This window comes from Drosophila takahashii, chromosome 3R (assembly GCF_030179915.1).
Source record: "Drosophila takahashii strain IR98-3 E-12201 chromosome 3R, DtakHiC1v2, whole genome shotgun sequence".
Classification (NCBI taxonomy): domain Eukaryota; kingdom Metazoa; phylum Arthropoda; class Insecta; order Diptera; family Drosophilidae; genus Drosophila; species Drosophila takahashii.
This window is the reverse complement of record NC_091681.1, coordinates 9,212,175-9,231,417: the sequence shown is the minus strand read 5'-3', so window position 1 is coordinate 9,231,417 and position 19,243 is coordinate 9,212,175. Positions and strand designations below refer to the sequence as shown.

Below are 19,243 nucleotides of genomic sequence, written 5' to 3'. Positions count from 1 at the left end.
ACGGAATATTTATAATTACTTTTTAAAGTTATCATTCACATCTTTTCTAATTTAAAGTTCGCGCTCGATCTTGCTCAGTTTAATGGGACCATGTGTGCATAAACGGTCCTACTGTTCTTCGATATCAGGAAGCACAATTGGTAATCGGAACTTGCCGATCCTTGCGTGGAGTTGTTTGTAAACAAGATGTCCAACGTGGGAAAGATAAAGATAAAATCCTTCGCAGAACTGCAGGCCACCACTGGCATAAATGTGGAACCGGACCCACCGCCCCAAATGAACAGCAGCACGCCCGAGAAGAAAAGAGCGGGAAAAGCCCGCGCGGCTACTACGACGAAGAAAGTGCAGGCGAAAACGGAACCACTCGGCGGTGTTATCATAGCCAGCACTGTGATCAAGCGTTCGAGCAAGAAGACGCCGCTGCCGGGCCAAATGCGCATCGATTCCTTCTTCAAAAGCGCCACCAAGAACTACAAAGTCAATATGGTGCCCAAGTCATCCGCCAAGGCAGTGGATCCGCCAGTAGCCAAACGCAAGGGAACATCAAGGGGACGCAAGCGCCTGTTCGACGAGTCCACCACCACATCTACCGCGTCCGCAGATACTCTGGATCTCAAGCCTCCCGAAAAACGAGTTCAGCCTGGTCGCCGGGCGAAGGGCAAGGAGAACGCGAGCCTCTCCGAAGCGGAGGTGATTGACCTGTGCTCTGAGGACGAGCAAACCATCGAGGAGGAGCCTTTTGCGGAAGGCTCCCCCAGAGTAGAAAGGAGTCCAGAAAAGGCTTCCATCCCAAAAGCGAAGCTTAGCAGCGTAGAAGTCAAAGTCCCAGAAGCAAGGCCTAGTAGCCCAGCCAGCATGAAGACCTCCCCTGGCCTCCTACAACCACTACCTACAACCTCTTCCAACCCATCGCTGGATACAAACCCAAGGAACAGCCCCAAGCCCAGAAATTCCAAAAAAGGAATAAAAGGTTCTGGACGCAGACCAAAAAAACCAAAGCCATGCCCGCCCTACAAAGTCGTAGAGGGAACATCTTTCTGCGTAGACGGCTTTCAATTTGGCGAAGTAGATGGGGTCACACATTATTTCCTCACCCATTACCATGCGGATCACTACATCGGCCTTACCCAAAAGTTCTGCTATCCCCTCTACATGAGTCCCACAACTGCCCGCCTGGTGCGAACCTTTATCAAAGTAAACGAGATGTGCATCCATGAAATTGATGTGGACCAGACGGTGACGGTGGAAGATGTCCAAGTGACCGCCCTAGAAGCTAACCAGTAAGACCAAATGCATATTCTTTTTCCACTTAGCCATATTTCTGTTAATCCCTTTCAGCTGTCCCGGAGCTCTGATGTTTTTCTTCAAACTGAGCTCTGGCGAATGCATTCTCCACACTGGAGATTTTCGGGCTAGCGCTGAAATGGAATCCCTGCCAATCTTTTGGAACCACGCTAACATCGATCTGCTCTATCTGGACACAACCTACATGAACAAAAACTATGACTTTTGCCACCAAACAGAAAGCGTCGACCGAGCGATTGATTTGGTGCGCGCCTTTATAGAGAAAAATCCAGCCAAACGAATCCTTATCGTCTGCGGATCCTATGTGATAGGCAAGGAGAAGATCTGGCTGGCGCTGGCAAAAGAATTCGCAATGAGAGTCTGGACAGAGGCGCATCGCAGCATGGCAGCCAAGTGCCTGAATTGGCCGGATTTGGAATTGGTCCTAACTGACGATCCCCGTAAAGCAAGCTTGCACGTTGTCACCATGGGGAAAGTTAGCTATCCGGTAGGCCTCTGCATGTTTACTCTATAATTAGGTGATGTCTAGTCATCTGTAATGTCTGAATATTTAACATCTTAATTAGTTTACTATTAAAAACGTTTCCACAGTGTATTAAATCCTAATTGTTCGCCTTTTCGTTTCAGAGTCTGGTTGAGTACTTCAGTCTATTCGAGGACCAATACGACATGTTGCTGGGCATAAGGCCCAGCGGGTGGGAAAAGAACAGCAAGCCTTCGTACGGAAAGCGAATCAGCACTATCGGCATTGAGTACTCGGAACACTCTAGCTACAAGGAGTTGGAGCGGTTTGTTCGCTTCCTTAAGCCAAAGCGAGTCATTAGCACCGTTCCCGTTGGTCGTGATCTGTTTGTCACTGGAGAAGTGCCTACACAGTGGTATAAGTTTAAAGGCCCGGCATCTATGCTGAGTACAGGGTATCAGCCATCAATATCTACCTTTTTAGCCACGCCACATCGCGTTGTTCCACAAATGAGTTCAGAGACTACAATGTTCCTTAGCCCTCTGGAGGAGAAAGCTTCCAGTGGGGACGGGGGAGAAGATGACTGGAAAACGGCCGTGGCAGCGGATCATGTAACTATTTTATCCAGTACCTTGGAGCAGGACTTTCCCAATGGTTCTGAAATAGTTGTTAAAAATGAAGCTCTGCTACCAGACACGTGCCCGGATTCTCAAATAACTATTAGAAACGAAGCCCTGGAAACAGAAATGTCATATGATATTGCAATAGATGTAAAAGACGAAGCCCTAGAACCAAATCCTGCTAGTGAACCGGCTTTACTAGACATCTCTGACGAGAATGAATCCCATACTCTTGGGATAGCAAAAGAAAAAAGCGAGGAGCAAGTTCAAGCCGATGGCAGCCCCTGTAAAGCAGTTGTTAGTAGACTGACGTCCGATGCCTCCGACGATTGGCTTGTATAGTGATTTCCTTGATGCTCACCCGTTGTTTCATTGTTTAAGTTCTTAAAATTTAAGTACATCTGCTAGTTTTACGGTTTTTTGTTATTAAATAATAAGTTCAGGAAAGTATATGTTTCTTAAAGATCTGAAGTTTCTGTTCAACTGTTATAATAATAATAATTCTTTGATGTTAATATAAGGCTTGCCTTTGACATAAAAATAATATTATATTTACTATAAGTATGTTTGCTTGATATTTATATTTCCACAATATTTGGCTGCCCTCCTCGTTAAACTCAACTAGTTTGTTGTGCAGGAAAATCCGTACATTATAAAATAAATTAAGTTTTAGTTAAGGTAAGGAAACCATTAAAAATATGTTAATGCGAATAACAATAGGCATGTTTGATTTGAGTAATTCCGAATGCTAACGAATGTATATGAGTTTTGATTATTTCACTGATATGCGTTATGTAGAATAATAATTAAATAATAAAGAAAATAATCCGCTCGAGCGTTTGATTTGGAAATGACCTCACAGAACTCTTCATAATCTTTTTTCGATTTCATCTTATTTTATGCGTAAACAATTGACTATACAAACACTTGACAAACAAAAGATATTTTCTACATATACATAACCATGGTAAGTGTAAGCTAATCCATAAACACGTAAATAAAATAATTAAATAATTGCATATGACATTTGGGTCTTTTGGCCAAAAGAAAACTAAGATATACAACAGAATACATTTCTGGCTCCTCGCCGACAGCAACTGATTACGATTTGGAAATACACTAGACAACAACGAAGCGCATATACATGATGACGATGAGGCGGCAGGACCGGACTGCACGATTTGGTTTTTGGTGGGGTTAGCAGGGAATCCTCCATGGCTTAGCTGAAAGTAGAAAGGAGTTGATAAGTAAAGTAGCTATGGTATCGTTAACTATTTAATTTACCACCAAGAGAAGAAGGGGCTCTTGTTTTGGAAGCGCTGCGTAAATGAAAAGAATCGACTGCCGCTTGATCTGTAAAAGAAAGTTAACGTTTGAATAACTGCTCTTTGTTCTCTCTTTTACATGCTAATGCTTTTAGTTTTCAAAACAAAAAAAAAGTGTACATTTAATGGTAGATCAGAAGAAGTTAATAAGGATTTAGGCATTTCTGGCATAATAATAGTAGTAGATCACATGTGAACGAAAGAAAAACACCAAGTTTAAATTCACGGATCACTTACCTCTCTACAATCACGGCTGGCATCTGAACCAGTTGTACGGGCGACTTGCCATCCCTTAGGGCTTGGGTAAGATTGAGGATCTGACCTCGCATCACAGACATCTGGCGCTCAAACAGACGCTTGTCAAAGCCGCGATCCTGCTGGAACAGGTACAAAAGGTCCGTGCAGATCTCCTCGACAAAGTTCATGTCTGACAGCTGCGGCAGCACGTGTTCCTTGATTTCTTCGCTAAATGGAATTTTCGCCTGTGGCAACCAGGCCCAATGGTAGGGATAGGCTCGCCAAGAGTCCGGGTGCTTGAAGGGAAAAGCGAGGCCGTTGTCGATGGCAGCAATTCGAATAAAGGCCGAATTCACCACATTCCATTCGGGTTCAGAGGAAGGGGATCTCGAGGAGGGTTCATCCTCGCTGCTGGGCAGACTGCTGCTGTCATGCAGTCCATTCGTGGCTGCCCCACCATCGGTCTTTGGATGCCGACTTCCCTGCGGCTCATTTAGATTAACGAATTCCGAAACCCCTAAGGCATTGGGCAATTTGGGACGCACGACACCTTGCATAGTCCTGCCACCGGTGCCGCTCACCTGGCCCTTGATCTTGGGGGCAACGTACTTTATCAGCCAGTTGTCGTTCCCCCGGTCAGTGTTGCGAATGATGTAATCTAGGACGACAAGGCGCTCGAACTGCAGCTGAAAGGACTTGGCCACAGACGGCGGCAAAGGCTCGCTGTCAAAGCGCCGCAGCCAGTAGTCAGCATCCTTGTAGCCCTCCACGAAAAGCTGAAAGGAGCCAGTCTGCAGAAGAATCGTAGTTTTATTAATAAACACTGGATTTATATTCCAAGCTTGTTCACCTTTAGAGGAAGGCTCATTCGGTTAAAATGGGCCGATGGATAGTGCTCCTTGATGCGCTTCTTCAGTTTGGCCTTCTGGCGATCGATACGGGCATAATTAAAGCTCTCGGCCACCAGCCTGACCACTCGCGTCTTTGGAACCAAATTGAGATTAAGCTTTCGATCAACCAAGCTGGCGCCGGACTCGGACAGGTACCTGAAATGAAGACATTAGTATGGAAATAATAAATAGGTACACTTTAACTTACCCCTGATTGGGAATTAAACAAGCGCGGCCAAAACAACAAGGACAGCACAGCTTGTGCATCCATTTGGTCCACTTTGGATTCAGTCTGCCATAGGGTTCCTCATCCTTAGGCTTGAACACAGCCAGGCATTGCTTAAGAAAGAAAAAAATTACTTAAATCCAGCATAATACGTAAATGATATAAAACATTGTAGTTAGACTGTTTCAGGGATAAACCAAAAGTTCTGCAAAAACAACATAATTGTAGAACTTCCCCGAATTCCTGATTTATTTATCTTTGCGCAAATTGGTGAAAATAATATGAAATTTAGGTCTACAACTTCAAATCAAAACTTCTACCGTGCGCAAGAAGGCTAGAAGAAGTAGGCCATCGTAATCTACTTACATGGGAGGCATCCTTGACGAAATAGGAACCACTGCTACCCTGGTAAATGCGCTCGGGCAGCACACCATGTTCGATGGCTCCCTCTGCCTTCGCCACAATCTCCGAGAAAAGTGGATCATCTGTAAGAAAAGAATATAATATTCATTGAAATAAAAATGATTGGCGGAAAGGGTTAAAATTACTTATAAAGTTAGTGCGAAGGACAAAGATTCGCATGCCTCAAACAGCGCACTAGGACAGACTGTGAGTTTCTCAACCAAATTGGATAATTTCCTTTGGAACAGTAGACTTAATAATTTATTAATACACCAGTGGCAGTGCCTTTAATGAGTCGGCAGTGCTTGGCCAGCTGTCAGATAAAAATAACTATAACGAGCCTACACGAAAAGGGGCAAAAGACAGGCATACCTTACTTAAAGAAAAGAATGTTAAAAAAGCCATTAGTTCTATAACAGGTGTATCCCTAATATCAAATACTTTAAGTAATGCACATATGAATACACAATGTATTCTCATCTATGCCCCCTAAAACCGTATATCAACTCATCCTACTTTCTTATTCACTTTCAAAGCACAAAGATAACCCGAAACATATCCACGCTACCTATGAAGTCAAAGTTTTCGTTAAAATCGCCTTGCGAGTCCTGGCAAATGGTGAACACTTGCTGTATAAAGTTTTCGCGACTGCTGCTCGACAAGCGCGACATGGAGCCACAATTAAAGTGAGTGCCTCGGCGGCAGTCAAGAATCGTCGAGTCGGTTGGCAGTTGATAAAGGAGAAGCAGGTCACAATTAGCATAGCCAAAGCGTTTCGATAAGGGCCAACCACACTTACAGAAGTTCCTCAGCGGACAGTTGGCACAGTTGCAGGGCGGAGCCACAATTTTGACGGTGACTGTGTCTTTTGAATCGCGCGCCATCGATGGTGAGTTGACCAGGACAGGAGGATCGCCCTCCAACTCCGACTGGGTCTCCAGGTAGTCCTTGTCCAACTGGCACTTGCCCTCGCAGCAGATGCAGGCATAAGGCGCCGAGGCGGAAGCCACCGAGGACCTGCTTTCTAACGCATCCTTGCTCGTCGTGGGCTGCTCATCGTCATTCGGTTTGGAAGGAGTTGATTCTGCACTTGGTCCTGGGAATTGCTCTTCGCTGAGAACTATCTTGATGTTGGTTTTCGCCATGGGGCTATGTCCAATTGGCGACAGTTGCCAACAGAACAAGTTCCATCTTTGACCACACCTGCCTTGGAATTATGAAAACGCTCCAGCACCAAATTCAAACCAGGGCAACAAGGGACCACGATCACATCCAAGTGCACCAACATTTACAACACAAAATTTTTTGTTTTCGGTCGAAAGATACTGGGACTAATAGAAACCGCACAGCTATACACAATATTTTGAGTTTTGGGGCAATGACGATAAGAGTAGCGCACAACGGGGAATTTGTTTAGCTTTTAAAATGGGTACTCACACGACTAATCTAAACTTTTTGCATTTATCTAATTCCAAATTCCCACAAGAGTTCAAAGCTGCTCTTTAGAAACCACATTTTGAAATGCTTGCAAATAAATGAGATGCTCTTACTCATCACATGATGAAATGCAGTAGTGCGAATCATTTTAGTACACAGGTCACCGAGAATGAGTCTAACACGCGAGTCGAGTAACAGATTTAGTAATGCAAATTGCGTCAGCAAAACTTTAAACATCCTGTCCTGTCCGTCCTGTCATTCCCTGAACATTAAGACTTATAAATTAATTAATTGAAAAATGTACATATATAGATTTAAGATCTTGGCGTGGAAGTTTTTTTCTTAGTTTAATTTATATAAAATTGTCTTAAAATGCCTTTGGGGTATATTCATCTGATCGGAATGATTTTACAAATTAACTGTTACTTCAACGTGTTTGCTTAGACGTTACTAATTGCCAAATCCGTAATCTTTAGCCTTTGTATGTAATTTTTTGAGATAATTACGTTTAGAAAGCTGATGATGTATACTTTCTTCCACTTTTCCCCATCTTTTTAAAGGACACAATATACCCTCCATACTCTGTGGGTAACGGATATAAATTGTGTGTTGATTCAAACTTTATAAATAGGTATGGTTCCTAATATAACAAGAAAATTGAGTCAATTATGATCATTTATCTAAACTTTTGATTTTCTGATCTAGGCAAACATTCAGAGTGCAGACATAATGATTAAGCATAAGCTTCTGCTTCCAACTTGCTCTACTATTTTCATTGGGGGCCGTAAAAGTGATAAGCACATGAGTAAAGCCTCAAAGCAAACAAAGGAGCAATCTAGTTTTAGTATACAGGCTACACACTGTGTACCAGAAGGGATGGGGAACCCAGAGTTTGAAGCCGCACATATGGCCACTTGTATGACTTCGTTAGTCTGCTGCGCACTCACCGCCAAATGTGTTCGACACGAATTCCACATGATCGTGCCCGCGTCCAAGTCCGCCAAGCAGATCGCTGATGCGGCTTCCGTGGCTGGCACTGCCTCCTCCGAGGAGCGGCTGTGACTCCCGGTTGTCGCTGCCCGCGTCCGTGGACATGCCCTCGAAGTCGATTTCTGGCACCAGGCAGATGTCGTCGGCCTCGTCATGCGGGTGACGGGCGAGGGCGATGTGCGAAGTGGCTTTCAGCGGAGATGCCGATGTCGATGCAGATGTGGCTACCTTCGCGGATGCGATGTGACTAATGATCTGTGGCTGTTGGCCGTTGCTTTCGATGCTCTCGTCAGCGCGACCTTTGAATCTCTGGTTGCGCAAGTTCGAGCTCCTCCTGAGCAGCACTTCTTCCTCGCCATCTTCATCTTCGTCGTCGTCTGTTTGGTCGTCGTGGAGCATGACCAACTTATCCAGTTGCGGTTTCTGAGCTGCGGCATCGCCCCCGGCACTCTCCTCGCCTGGAGGCAGGCCGTTTGTGTGGTTCCTCTCCTCTGGCACCTCCTCCTCGTCCTCGTCGTCGTCGTCCACCGACAGTAGCATGGGTTCCCGTTCCCTTCTGCCTCGTCTCCGAGTCTTGCGTTTGCCCATGCCAATGGTATTGATCTGAGGAAAAAGAGAACACATCGAATTACAGAGGATTGTGGTGGAGAGCTGAGGGCACCCACCTCTACTTTGGTGGTCAACTGGTTGGTGGTCGACTCGAAGCCATTGAGGAGCGGGGCCAGCTGGCTGCCAGGCGGCGTTTGGTCCTTAACAAAGTCTCCGATGAGATCCACCTCGTCCTCCAGCTGAAGCAGCGGTGGGTCCGCCTGATCCCGTGCGCTGCTCATGGTCGAAGGGGGTGGCAGGCACGTGGAGGGTTGGGGTAGGAGAGGGTGGATCCGTGGTAGACAGAACAACAAAGACCCGCGCCCTGCTGCAGCTTCTTCTTGCGCTTCTATCTGTCACTTTTTGGGCGTCGCTTTTGCTATCTGTTATCTGCTCCTCCGCGCTTCCACCGCTCGCATGTTCCCGCACAATATGCTTCTATTATTCGGGCTGGAATTTGATTACATTACTTGTTAATTGCTTCACTTTTATGCTTGTATTTCATTTGGCAATTATCGATTTTTGGACTTGAGGGCTCTGCTCCTGCCAGAGTTCAATATGTTCTTTTCGAGGAACGCATCTGCCGACACCGAGGACCTCGAAAACACATAAAAACAACACTCACCAGGCACAATAATAAGTTACAAGCGAATTACGCGTTCGATTTAGTTTTGCCAAGAACACGAAGCGAAGCGAAAAATGGTTGGCAAACCAAACAGCTGACGAGTAGAATTCGCGGGGCTGCCCACTTGCGGGTTCTGTTCTCACCGAGTGGCAGGTCCGGCCATGAGAGCGCAGAAAACCTTAACCCCAGGATGCCAAAAATGTAAAATTAGCTACAAAGTTTCCTGAACAAATTCGAAAATTGCGCCGCCTAATAAGATTCTTCACCATAATCAAGTGGAATTATTCAAACAAAAGCCAATCCCACTTTTATGTTAGATTAATAAACCAAACCGAAATTAACAAAAATCATAATTCAAATTTAAAATTAAATAAAAGCCTTTTTAAAGTTTTTATGTGCTTATTAATAATTTTAGTCGTGGCAAATTCATTTTAGTTTTATTTTCATTCCAGCATCAAATCTTTGGGCGCCACAATGAGTGGAAAGGAATCTCAACTTTCTTGTGATCCTGAATAAAAAGATAATAGGGTCGGAAAAGACTCCTTATAGTTGGTTCATATCTTCCGGCGAATAAAATATAAAATATACAGTTATACAAATACTTTTGTGGAAAAGTTATGAGAAATTCGACTGTCCCCTTTTTTAGTTACATTTGTTCTAGGCGTTAATCAAGCAACTACATTTTTATGAGACGCGAATGTGGATATTAATGAATGCTGGTCCGGAATGGCATCCTGTACGCTTCTTACTGCCATAATTCAACTTAGGTGGGCAGCAAACTTATGGGTCTTATGGACCTCAACACTGTGGTTTGAAGTCTACTTTATTCTTAACATTGTATGGATTGTATGAAGGTGATTAATATTTAGTTTAGCAGTTCGCTCTGGCGCAGTTTGGCGATCCAATCCAGGGCTTCTCCAAGCTGCCGCTGCAGATTTGTGCTCTCCGCCACCAGCTCGATGCAATCCTTAAACTTGGAAACCGCATTGCGCAAACTCATCGGCGGCAGAACCCTGAAAGAAGGGGTATTTAACACAGTGACCCATTTATGAAGCTGTTATCAGTGCTTACGAGAACCAGTGGAGGGGCTCCACGAAGCCCTTGGACTTGTCCACGGACTGCCTCTCGATGGAGATACCATCTCCAGAGTCCACGACCCGGCAGAGGGCATTGAACTCGGCACTGTTCTCCGTGGGAATCTGCGCCGTGGACACGGAGTTACTGCCTCCGTGTTGGAATCGAGTACGGGCCAAGAGAATCGCCCCACTGGCGTTGCTGCGCTCCAGATTAACCCGGCACTGGGTGTGCTCCTCGACCAGGTGGAACATGTCGAGGTACAAGTCGTCCAGCAGTTGGCCAGCGGCCTCCTTTTCGGTTATTCCGGCGGTCATTGTAGGTGTTATTTATTTACCTCGCGACTGAGAATTTTCAGTCCAATCATATGATTCCACCAACAACCCTGTTCTCGACACTGCTTTGCGGCGAGTTGGCAGCCCCGCCGAAACCAATCGTTATCGCTGCCCTGCAAATTTCCAACCGAAACGAAACGGTCAAAAGATGAGTGTTTTTGTCGCGTGGACGTTTGAATCGCAATGAGTTGTAATTGTGGCCGCCACGAACATGTTTAATTAACAGGTAAACCCGCCAAACAGCCTGCAAACTGCACACTCTTGAGGAATCCGACTAACCAAAAGGGCAAACAGCTGTTGTTGTTTTCTAGTGTTAGGGGAGCGGGCGGGCGGGGGGTTACTTCGCTGTTTGTTTTACGATGCTGTCGCGAGATTAGAGAAAGTTTATAAAAAGCCCTGCAATTAGCATTTAGCGGCAGTCGGAAAGCAGCCCAGTGGAAAACACGTCGAGAGGAACAGCAACAAGTGGATGCCACAGAGCAAACAGTTCCAAAGTCAACTCAAATATATCCAAATCCGAGGAGATCGGGTGATAATGCCCGGCAGCTTAACGGCGGACTTACGTAGCCGCCGCCGCGAAAATCCAATCGACCGCAACGGCAATATCGGAAGTGTTGGCAAGGAGCAGGTGCGCCAGAAAGCCAATATTGTTTATGACGCCTAGCTTATTAAAACCATCGTGTGTGCATATGGCATCCTATACACTATGACCAATGCCATACGTAACCGCGTTTGATGACAAACATTGACGCAAAGCGTGGCCGAGTGTGCACAGAAAGAAAAATCAGTGGTGTAACAAGCTATTCGCTGTGTTAGAAATAAACATCAATACCGGACTTTAATTAAGCTAGAACAAATTCAAATTCTATGATAGTCACTAAACAACCTAAATCAAACATATTTTCAATATTTTTATTTATAATTGAATATAACAATATTTGCCAAATCAAAAAAATCACTAAATAACCAAAATCAAATATATTTGCAATATTTTTATTTATAATTGAATATATCAATATTTGACAAAACGAAAAAAGTAGCCCCTTTTTTTTCCGTGTGTACATATATCTAATCGTGAAAATCGGAGGTATTCACACCTTGCCCATTCCCTTGTCAAACTGAGGCGATTTGGCCAATCCACGCTATGGAATACTCTCTTTTTTATAGAACAAAAAATACAAATCACCGACTGATAAGCATTCGAACTTCGAAGTGAGTAAGTCGGGGACATCTGATTCCCGGAAGCACCGGAGATACGGCCTATTATTTAATTCAGCCAACAGCTGGCGTAGTTAAAGACCTCTTATGTTTACCCCACATATAAGTGCAACCATTAATGACTCGTCGTTTGCTTATCTCTTCAATCATTCAGGCGACAAGTACCGAACATAAGCTGACAACCGAATATTCCCAAAGGGCTGGCGAAATGCCGTCGGGCAAGGAAGGTCAAGAATCCAGGCGAACCCTCAGCGAGAGTTCCGCCGAGGACGTTGGACGCACAGGATCAAGGACCACCGCCGAAGGAATGTGGCGCAACGAGCTTCCCCTGAATGCGGACAGCAACTCCGCCCAACCCGAAAGGGGAGAGGAACGGATTCCCAGCTCCCCCAACTCCAGTATAAGGTTCAGCGATGCAGCGGATGTGGTACTCCGCGTCCTCCTCGTCATGACCTTCTTGTGAGTTGCTTTCGACAAATTCCATCTGCTGACGAATTCAATCTCTAATGCATGAGTCATCCCCGCAGCAAGCTGGAGACCATGACAGCTTTCAAGAGGGAAATCCACGAGGAGGAGCTCTGGCTGTACAAGAATCCCCGGAGACCGGACTACGTCAGGGGCGGAGAGCTGCTGTTCTGGGTGATTGTGGCTCCCTTCCTGGTCACCGTGGCCTTCTACTGGTTCACCAAGGACAGACGCGACTTCAGAGCCGCCAGCTGGGCCTGGACACTGGCTCTGTGCATGAACGGCATACCGACGAGCGTGCTGAAAATAACAGTAGGACGGCCCAGACCAGACTTCTTCTACCGCTGCTTCCCCGACGGCGTAATGGTCCTTAACACGACGTCGAGCAGTCTGGAGTTACAATCTTCCATCTTGGACTTTAACTGCACAGGGCTTCCTGGGGACATAAACGAGGGCCGCAAGAGCTTTCCCAGCGGACACTCATCGTGTAAGTGAAGGCAAAATACCTTTGTCTTAGAATGCCCAGAAAATAGCATTAACTCCTTGTTTCAGTCGCCTTTGCTAGTTTCGGCTTCATCGCCTACTACGTGGGCGCCAAGCTGCACGCGTTCGACATCCGGGGGCGTGGCCACACCTGGCGGCTGTGCATCGCAGTCATTCCCCTGCTGATTGCCCTCTTGGTGGCAGTCAGTCGCACATGCGACTACCACCACCACTGGCAAGATGTTACCATTGGCGGGCTGATTGGCCTGTTTGCGGGCTATATAAGCTACAGACAATACTATCCCTCCATATTTAGCGCGGATGCTGGCAAGCCGCTGATCCGGTGGAGCAAGACGGAGGGAAACCAATACAAGCGGCTAACAGGGAAGGAGAATGACGACGAGGGCGACGCGTTGCGGAGACCTCTTCTCGCGGGCAAGGAACAATCCAAATGGTACTAAAAGCTTTACATAATTTATAGTCAATTATTGCTGTCCCGTCTAAGCTCCTCTTAACTTAACAAGCCATTGCTGTATTTCCAATTTACAATCGTGCTGCTGGGTTACCTCTTAATGGGTAGGGTTAGTTAGTAGTTCCTCCAATAAAACATAGCGCGTCAATTGCTAAACATAAATTTATTGCTCATCTTTGGCAGCAACTTCCAAAACAAATTTGCTACTTCAAAGCGACCGAAACTAGCCTAAAGGTCAGCGGATGCATCCGCAGATTCAGTTCATGGAGTTGAACGCCTGCAGCAGCACCTGTTTCTCGCGCTCCTTTTTCTTGACCACGTCCAGGCTGCGCTGTCGCCAAGTGCTCTTGCGCAGTTTTATGGGGCGACTGCCCACATAGCGTCCGTCCATCTCCTTCATGGCCCGTATGAAGTCGGCGGGCTCGCGGAAGCTGACGAAACCGAATCCTTTGCTCTTTCCCGTCCGCTTGTCGCGCACCACACGAGCCCGTTGGAACGAAGGGAACTTGTTGAAGGTGCGGGTCAGCACCTCGTCGTTGACATCGTTGCCCAGGTCGCCGCAGAAGATGCGGAAGTCATCGTCGGGCCAGTCGGCCAGCGAGGAATCTTCCCATACGCTGCCACCTGCGATCCGCACGGTTTTGCGGTCCTTCTTCTTGCGCTCCGTTGTCTGGAAGGATTGCAGGGCCGAGGAGGCGCGAGCTGCCTTGATGGCCTCTTCGGCAATAGGATTGGGGCCGGACTTCTCCGCCTTGAGCTTCTTCAGCTTCTGCGTCACGTCGAAGGAGACGGCGTTGATGTCAATAGATGGTGCTGCGGCCACTGTGGGCACGTGTACTGACTGTCGACACTGGTACAGCTTGGGCGCACTGCTCAGGACCACGGGCGTGGCGGCGATCGGTTTGGAGCTGGAGGAAGAGCCGCCACCACTGCCCGTGGGCACGAAGGTGGACATGAAGGTAGGTGGCGGCGGGATAGGGGGCGGCGGCACGGTCAGTCGAGATCCCCCATTCCCCGGGTGGTGCTGCAACTTGTTCTGCACGTTGTGGTACGTGTTGGCGGCAATGATCGGACGCACTTGGTTGGGCACAAAGAGGTTGCGGGCGGGCGGCTTGGAGATCTCCGCCTCAAAGCGGGAGAGCTCGTCCTCGATGTTGCGCCGTTTTGAACCCATTTGTGAGGGGCTCGGATCTAAGCTTATTCAAAAATTCTCAAATCAAAACAAATTTTCACGAATAATGCTGCGGTTAGTAAATCAATTAATCGATAATTTGTATAATCGATTTTTGGTTGCTTTTACTGCAGTCTGTTCAGACAAGATCAAGATAACACAAAGGTTCACAGGAACCACAGTTGGAAAATGTAATTAAAATTAAATGTATTTTTTTTACCAATTAGTAAAAATTTGATAAAACAAAAAATTTAGTTTTATTGGCTTATCATATTTGCTGATTATTTTATCATTTGTGGAAAAGGGTAAAATGAGCGTTATTTTTGATGTAAAAAATTAAGAAACACAACGCTGATATAAATCAGCGGTCGACACACTCATACAATTACGTTTTGTTTTATATTTGTGTGAAATTTACTCACGGGGCAGCTCATCAGTGTGTGTGTACCGACCGCTGTTCTATAGTATACGTAAGAGGCAGAGAATGGGCAGAATAATTTCCAGTGCTCACACAGACCACTGGTATAAATTCAACTGTCAACAAGAAAGGAAGGTACCTTCGTCAGGCCGAAGTTTACAAACCCTTGCAGTTAAATAATTTTCCAGTTAGTACGCCATCCAAGTTTGGCGTACTTATTCAGCATCTTATTCAGCAATTGAGGAAACTACCATTAGGAGGGTTTCTTGAATTTTGTTGTCAAATTAATTTCTTTTTCCGATTGTTAGTTAGGCCTAGTACTCACTTGAATCGAAAAGCCTACGAAATGAAAATCTCCATACAAAGTTTTGATCACGAAATTTTCCGTCTGTAATTTTTGTATAGAAATTTTCGTTTCGTTGCCTTTTTGATTGAAGTGAGTACTAGGCTTTACTGTTAAATTTGATTAATAAGGTATGCATTTAATTCGATTTTAAAATAAATAATTCGAGCTGGTGATACTGAAGTGTTACAGATTTATAAATTTGTAAAATAAGGTTTTCAACGACAACTGAATTTGTATGTGACTGCTGAAACAGTTGACAAAAATTCAGCAATTTTGCTGCAAATTAGGGATGTCAAAAATATATCAAAATATCAATATATCGATATTTTTTACGAAAAAATAAATATTTTTATCGTGATATTTTTTTTCAATAATTATCATATATCATCGATTTTTTTTTCACATTTTTTTGATAATTTTAAGTGGTCTCACTTTTCATCGGGACAAGAATAAATACATATGTGAAAGATGAGCGCCGCTAAAATTTATTTTTCGGCAAGTGAAAATGCATAGCATAGCATTCAGAATTTAAGAAAAAAAAAGCGCTGGAAATAATTGACTTTAATATTATAAATAAAAGCAAAAGAAAGCCAAAATAAATATTGTTTTCTTTCATTTATTAAAATATATAAACTAAAAATTATAAAAATATAATTTAAGATCGTATGGGGGTTAATGTTTGGTGGATATTGCTTATGCAGCTTAAAATTAAAAAAAAAAATATCAAAAATATCTGATATATAGATATTTTTTTTCTGATATATCAAATATCATTTTGATTTTTTGTTTAAATAAAAAATATCATCGATACGATATTTTTAAATATTTCGACATCCCTACTGCAAATGCGCCCTTTTCAAACATAGACGAACACTTGATGCAGCTGTTCACACAGGGACCGCGGTATGACCATAATTCGATTGTGGACAAAAGACAGTTTTTGGCCGACTTTGGAGTAGTATTTCGGAGTCACCCACACCAGAAATTGACTCACTTGAGAATAGCTGTTTTCTTTTCATAATACATAATAATTGAATTAAAATCTTTGGAAAGCCCTTAGCTGTGATAGCAACAAGTATCCCCAGCAAGCAAAGTGAATCGAGAAGCAATATTCCCCGCAGACACAGTCACAAGCCCACACACACACACTCCCAAACACAGTCGACGGGGACAACAACAATAAAAAAAAAGTGTGGAAAAGCCCTAAAACCAATAGTTTTCTCGTTTTATTTGAGAGCATTCGGACCCTGGAAAATGCCAACCAAGGAGCGCAACATAGCCATGATGGGCTACCGATCAGTGGGTGAGTCTCCGACCGAATTCCATCAGAGCCCGCAGACGTTGTTGCTGCTGGCACTTGTAATTGCGTAGTATTTTGACAACAGCAACAACTGCGAACAATTGCCCATAATAATTGCACTTCACCTGCAGGCAAATCGTCGCTCTGCATACAGTTCGTGGAAGGCCAGTTTGTGGACTCCTATGACCCCACCATCGAGAACAGTAAGTGCGCCATCCCATCCGGATTTCCCGGGAGCCAGAATAACACCATCGGAAGACGTAACGATGTGTAATTCCCATTCGCAGCCTTCACGAAGATCGAGCGTGTCAAATCGCAAGACTACATCGTGAAGCTAATCGACACGGCCGGCCAGGATGAGTACAGCATATTCCCAGTGCAATACAGCATGGACTACCACGGCTACGTCCTGGTCTACTCGATAACCAGCGAAAAGTCTTTTGAGGTGGTCAAGATTATCTACGAGAAGCTGCTGGATGTGATGGGCAAGAAATAGTAGGCATCCCCGAGGTCTCCGATCGCGAGTTCAGCTAATTTTCATTGCCTTGCAGTGTACCTGTGGTGTTGGTGGGCAACAAGACCGATCTGCACCAGGAACGAACCGTTTCCACGGAGGAGGGCAAGAAGCTGGCCGAGTCCTGGCGAGCAGCATTTCTCGAAACGTCCGCCAAACAGAACGAGGCAAGTACCAGGACCCTTCCAATTGGGTGAATGCTACATAACAATTTCCTCCGCAGTCCGTTGGAGATATATTCCATCAGCTACTGACCCTGATCGAGAACGAGAACGGCAATCCCCAGGAGAAGAGCAGTTGCCTTGTATCGTAGAGCGCCTGGCCAGCTAGAACTACGGCCGAACTGTTGGGAATACGGCGAATCGCTATGGCAATACGAAAATCGATTATCTCTTATCTACACAGTTGGGCCAGCGTGCACTGGCGGGGGCAGGCCGTGCCCCTTGTGCGCAGCAGGAAAATCTAAAAACCTAATAGACCTAATAGCTTTAAGTCCACACAGCAAGTAACCAACATCGAGCGACTTAGATGCGTCCGCTAACGCTGCCCAGCAGGTTTTGTGGTTCGCGTTTAGCGCAACACAACAGGTTTAAGTTAGTACACTTTTTCACAACAACAATTCAGTTACAAATTTCCTATACAAATTCTACCAACATTTTGTTTTTAGTTTCAATTTAAATATAATTTTTCCAAGTACTATGCAAGTGGTTTTTTTATTAAGGATGAAACTCGTTTTGAGGAACCAATTCCCTATTTCCTGGATTTTTTCAGTGGTGTGAATAAACATGAATAATGTTTGCTGCATTTTATTAAAATATAGTTTGTGAGTATCCATATTTACAGAGTTTCGCATTACTGCAATAAAAATACTGTTTTTTTTATTTAAGTAAATTAAAAAGGGCAAAAAAATGACAATTTTTAGAAAAATAACGGAATAACTTTTTTGTTGCATATTAAGTAAGTAATTTCATTCCTGTGCTTCGGATTTAAAGAACATTCGAGGCAACTGTATCATAGAAATTAGGGCCCTGCTTAAATCAACATTTTATTTATAATTCTAAATATTCCAGACCCTTATGTCAACTGCATACATGTTTAGAATCATCTCGGTATGATTGGAAACATTCTAAGGGGAGGGTAGCTCTTATAGAATAGGAGTTTAATTTTGTCTAAAAGTGCTTTAATGGAAAATTACCTGTAACAGCTTATATTTATAATAATAGCAATCTAGTTTCGATTTTAAAAATCAGGTTAATCTAACCAAGAACTCGCAACTAATTTCGGTCAAAGGTCACTAGTAAAAAACATAATGTGCTTCTGTTAACGCTATCAATAAATGCGAGTCCTAAGAGATAGAGACCCCGACAACTGTTGTTTTCAAATTATGAATTCATTTTAAAATCATAATTTTTAGTATTAGTAGTTTAAAATGTAAAAATGTCATTAATATTACTGATATTTTTATCGCAAACGAATTTGTTGTGTGGTTTAAGTTGATTTTTATACCCGTTACTCGTAGAGTAAAAGGGTATACTGTATTCGTGCAAAAGTATGTAACAGCTAAAAGGAAGCATTTCTGACCCTATAAAGAATATATATTCTTGATCAGGGTCACTAGCCGAGTCGATATAGCCATGTCCGTCTGTCTGTCTGTCCGTATGAACGCTAAGATCTCGGAAACTGTAAAAGCTAGAAGATTAAAATTTTGCATGCAGATTCTAGGAGTTCCTACGCAGCGCAAGTTTGTTTCAAAAGGGTGCCACGCCCCCTCTAACGACGATTTTAAAAATTTCATTATTTCGGAAAAGTAAAAATGCAGTTTTATTGTGTTCATCAATACCTATCGAAATGTAGAAGAAATTTTTTAAATCGGACCATTCGTTAAAAAGTTACGGCGTATAAAAGTTTTTATCTCCATCTCCCTCGCACTCCCTTTAGCTGCGTAACGGGTATCTGATAGTCGGGGCACCCGACTATAGCGTTCTCTCTTGTTTTATTTTTGCTAAAATTTACAGTTAAGTAGATAGTAAATGCAAAGTGAAGATCTCGACGAAATAAATCAAAATACCATTCCCTTAAAGTTAACAGAAGTGTTAGCAGAGTTCCCTGATCAGGGGTTTTACCCTAGATTTAGGGGATTTTTGGCGTGCTAGGGGGGAGAAATTTTTAGGGGGAAAGCTTATGGGTTTTTTCCGGAAATTTTATTACCCAAATGTTTGGAAAAAACACTAAATATTGTTACTTCCTAAAACATTTCTAACTATATAAAAAAAAAATTCTTCACATGACTCTTCAATCGAGTACACAGATTCTTCCAATCTTAACATATCTACTACAAT

The 19,243-nt window shown here is 44.1% G+C and overlaps 6 protein-coding genes across 10 annotated transcripts; 3 read left to right on the top strand and 3 right to left on the bottom strand.

Moving 5' to 3' along the window:
• Window positions 1–74: 74 nt before the first annotated feature.
• Window positions 75–2,905, top strand: Snm1 (DNA cross-link repair protein snm1). The gene is made up of 3 exons (XM_017152853.3): window positions 75–1,280; window positions 1,339–1,792; window positions 1,933–2,905. The coding sequence occupies exons 1-3, from the start codon at window positions 187–189 to the stop codon at window positions 2,728–2,730; spliced, it is 2,346 nt and encodes a 781-aa protein (XP_017008342.3). The 5' UTR covers window positions 75–186; the 3' UTR covers window positions 2,731–2,905.
• Window positions 2,906–3,402: 497 nt separating this feature from the next.
• Pi4KIIalpha (phosphatidylinositol 4-kinase II alpha) lies at window positions 3,403–8,945 on the bottom strand. Of its 3 annotated transcripts, XM_017152854.3 has the most exons (8): window positions 8,561–8,945; window positions 7,853–8,498; window positions 5,433–5,551; window positions 5,049–5,179; window positions 4,801–4,996; window positions 3,951–4,741; window positions 3,673–3,741; window positions 3,403–3,611 (listed from the first exon to the last, which is right to left on the bottom strand). In XM_017152854.3, the coding sequence occupies exons 1-8, from the start codon at window positions 8,723–8,725 to the stop codon at window positions 3,608–3,610; spliced, it is 2,121 nt and encodes a 706-aa protein (XP_017008343.2). In that variant the 5' UTR covers window positions 8,726–8,945; the 3' UTR covers window positions 3,403–3,607. The 3 variants fall into 3 exon arrangements, with proteins under 3 accessions (XP_017008343.2, XP_017008344.2, XP_070072366.1); XM_017152855.3 differs by lacking the exons at window positions 7,853–8,498; window positions 8,561–8,945 and adding an exon at window positions 6,268–6,841; XM_070216265.1 differs by lacking the exons at window positions 7,853–8,498; window positions 8,561–8,945 and adding an exon at window positions 6,037–6,154.
• Window positions 8,946–9,915: 970 nt separating this feature from the next.
• LOC108065020 (uncharacterized) lies at window positions 9,916–10,557 on the bottom strand. Its single transcript, XM_017152866.3, has 2 exons — window positions 10,180–10,557; window positions 9,916–10,121 (listed from the first exon to the last, which is right to left on the bottom strand). The coding sequence occupies exons 1-2, from the start codon at window positions 10,497–10,499 to the stop codon at window positions 9,974–9,976; spliced, it is 468 nt and encodes a 155-aa protein (XP_017008355.1). The 5' UTR covers window positions 10,500–10,557; the 3' UTR covers window positions 9,916–9,973.
• Window positions 10,558–10,625: 68 nt separating this feature from the next.
• On the top strand, window positions 10,626–13,317 carry LOC108065018 (phospholipid phosphatase 5). Of its 2 annotated transcripts, none has more exons than XM_017152863.3 (4): window positions 10,626–10,743; window positions 11,890–12,194; window positions 12,263–12,687; window positions 12,753–13,317. In XM_017152863.3, exons 2-4 carry the CDS (start codon window positions 11,944–11,946, stop codon window positions 13,142–13,144), a joined length of 1,068 nt encoding a protein of 355 aa, XP_017008352.2. In that variant the 5' UTR covers window positions 10,626–10,743; window positions 11,890–11,943; the 3' UTR covers window positions 13,145–13,317. The 2 variants fall into 2 exon arrangements, with proteins under 2 accessions (XP_017008352.2, XP_017008351.2); XM_017152862.3 differs by lacking the exon at window positions 10,626–10,743 and adding an exon at window positions 10,906–11,145.
• On the bottom strand, window positions 13,300–15,043 carry LOC108065019 (RNA-binding protein 42). 2 transcript variants are annotated; one of them, XM_017152864.3, is made up of 2 exons: window positions 14,909–15,043; window positions 13,300–14,396 (listed from the first exon to the last, which is right to left on the bottom strand). In XM_017152864.3, exon 2 carries the CDS (start codon window positions 14,327–14,329, stop codon window positions 13,412–13,414), a length of 918 nt encoding a protein of 305 aa, XP_017008353.2. In that variant the 5' UTR covers window positions 14,330–14,396; window positions 14,909–15,043; the 3' UTR covers window positions 13,300–13,411. The 2 variants fall into 2 exon arrangements, with proteins under 2 accessions (XP_017008353.2, XP_070072301.1); XM_070216200.1 differs by having other exon boundaries at window positions 13,300–14,354; window positions 14,909–15,032.
• Window positions 15,044–16,037: 994 nt separating this feature from the next.
• Rheb (Ras homolog enriched in brain) lies at window positions 16,038–17,603 on the top strand. Its single transcript, XM_017152755.3, has 5 exons — window positions 16,038–16,393; window positions 16,522–16,593; window positions 16,678–16,885; window positions 16,942–17,071; window positions 17,128–17,603. Exons 1-5 carry the CDS (start codon window positions 16,345–16,347, stop codon window positions 17,215–17,217), a joined length of 549 nt encoding a protein of 182 aa, XP_017008244.1. The 5' UTR covers window positions 16,038–16,344; the 3' UTR covers window positions 17,218–17,603.
• Window positions 17,604–19,243: the final 1,640 nt, after the last annotated feature.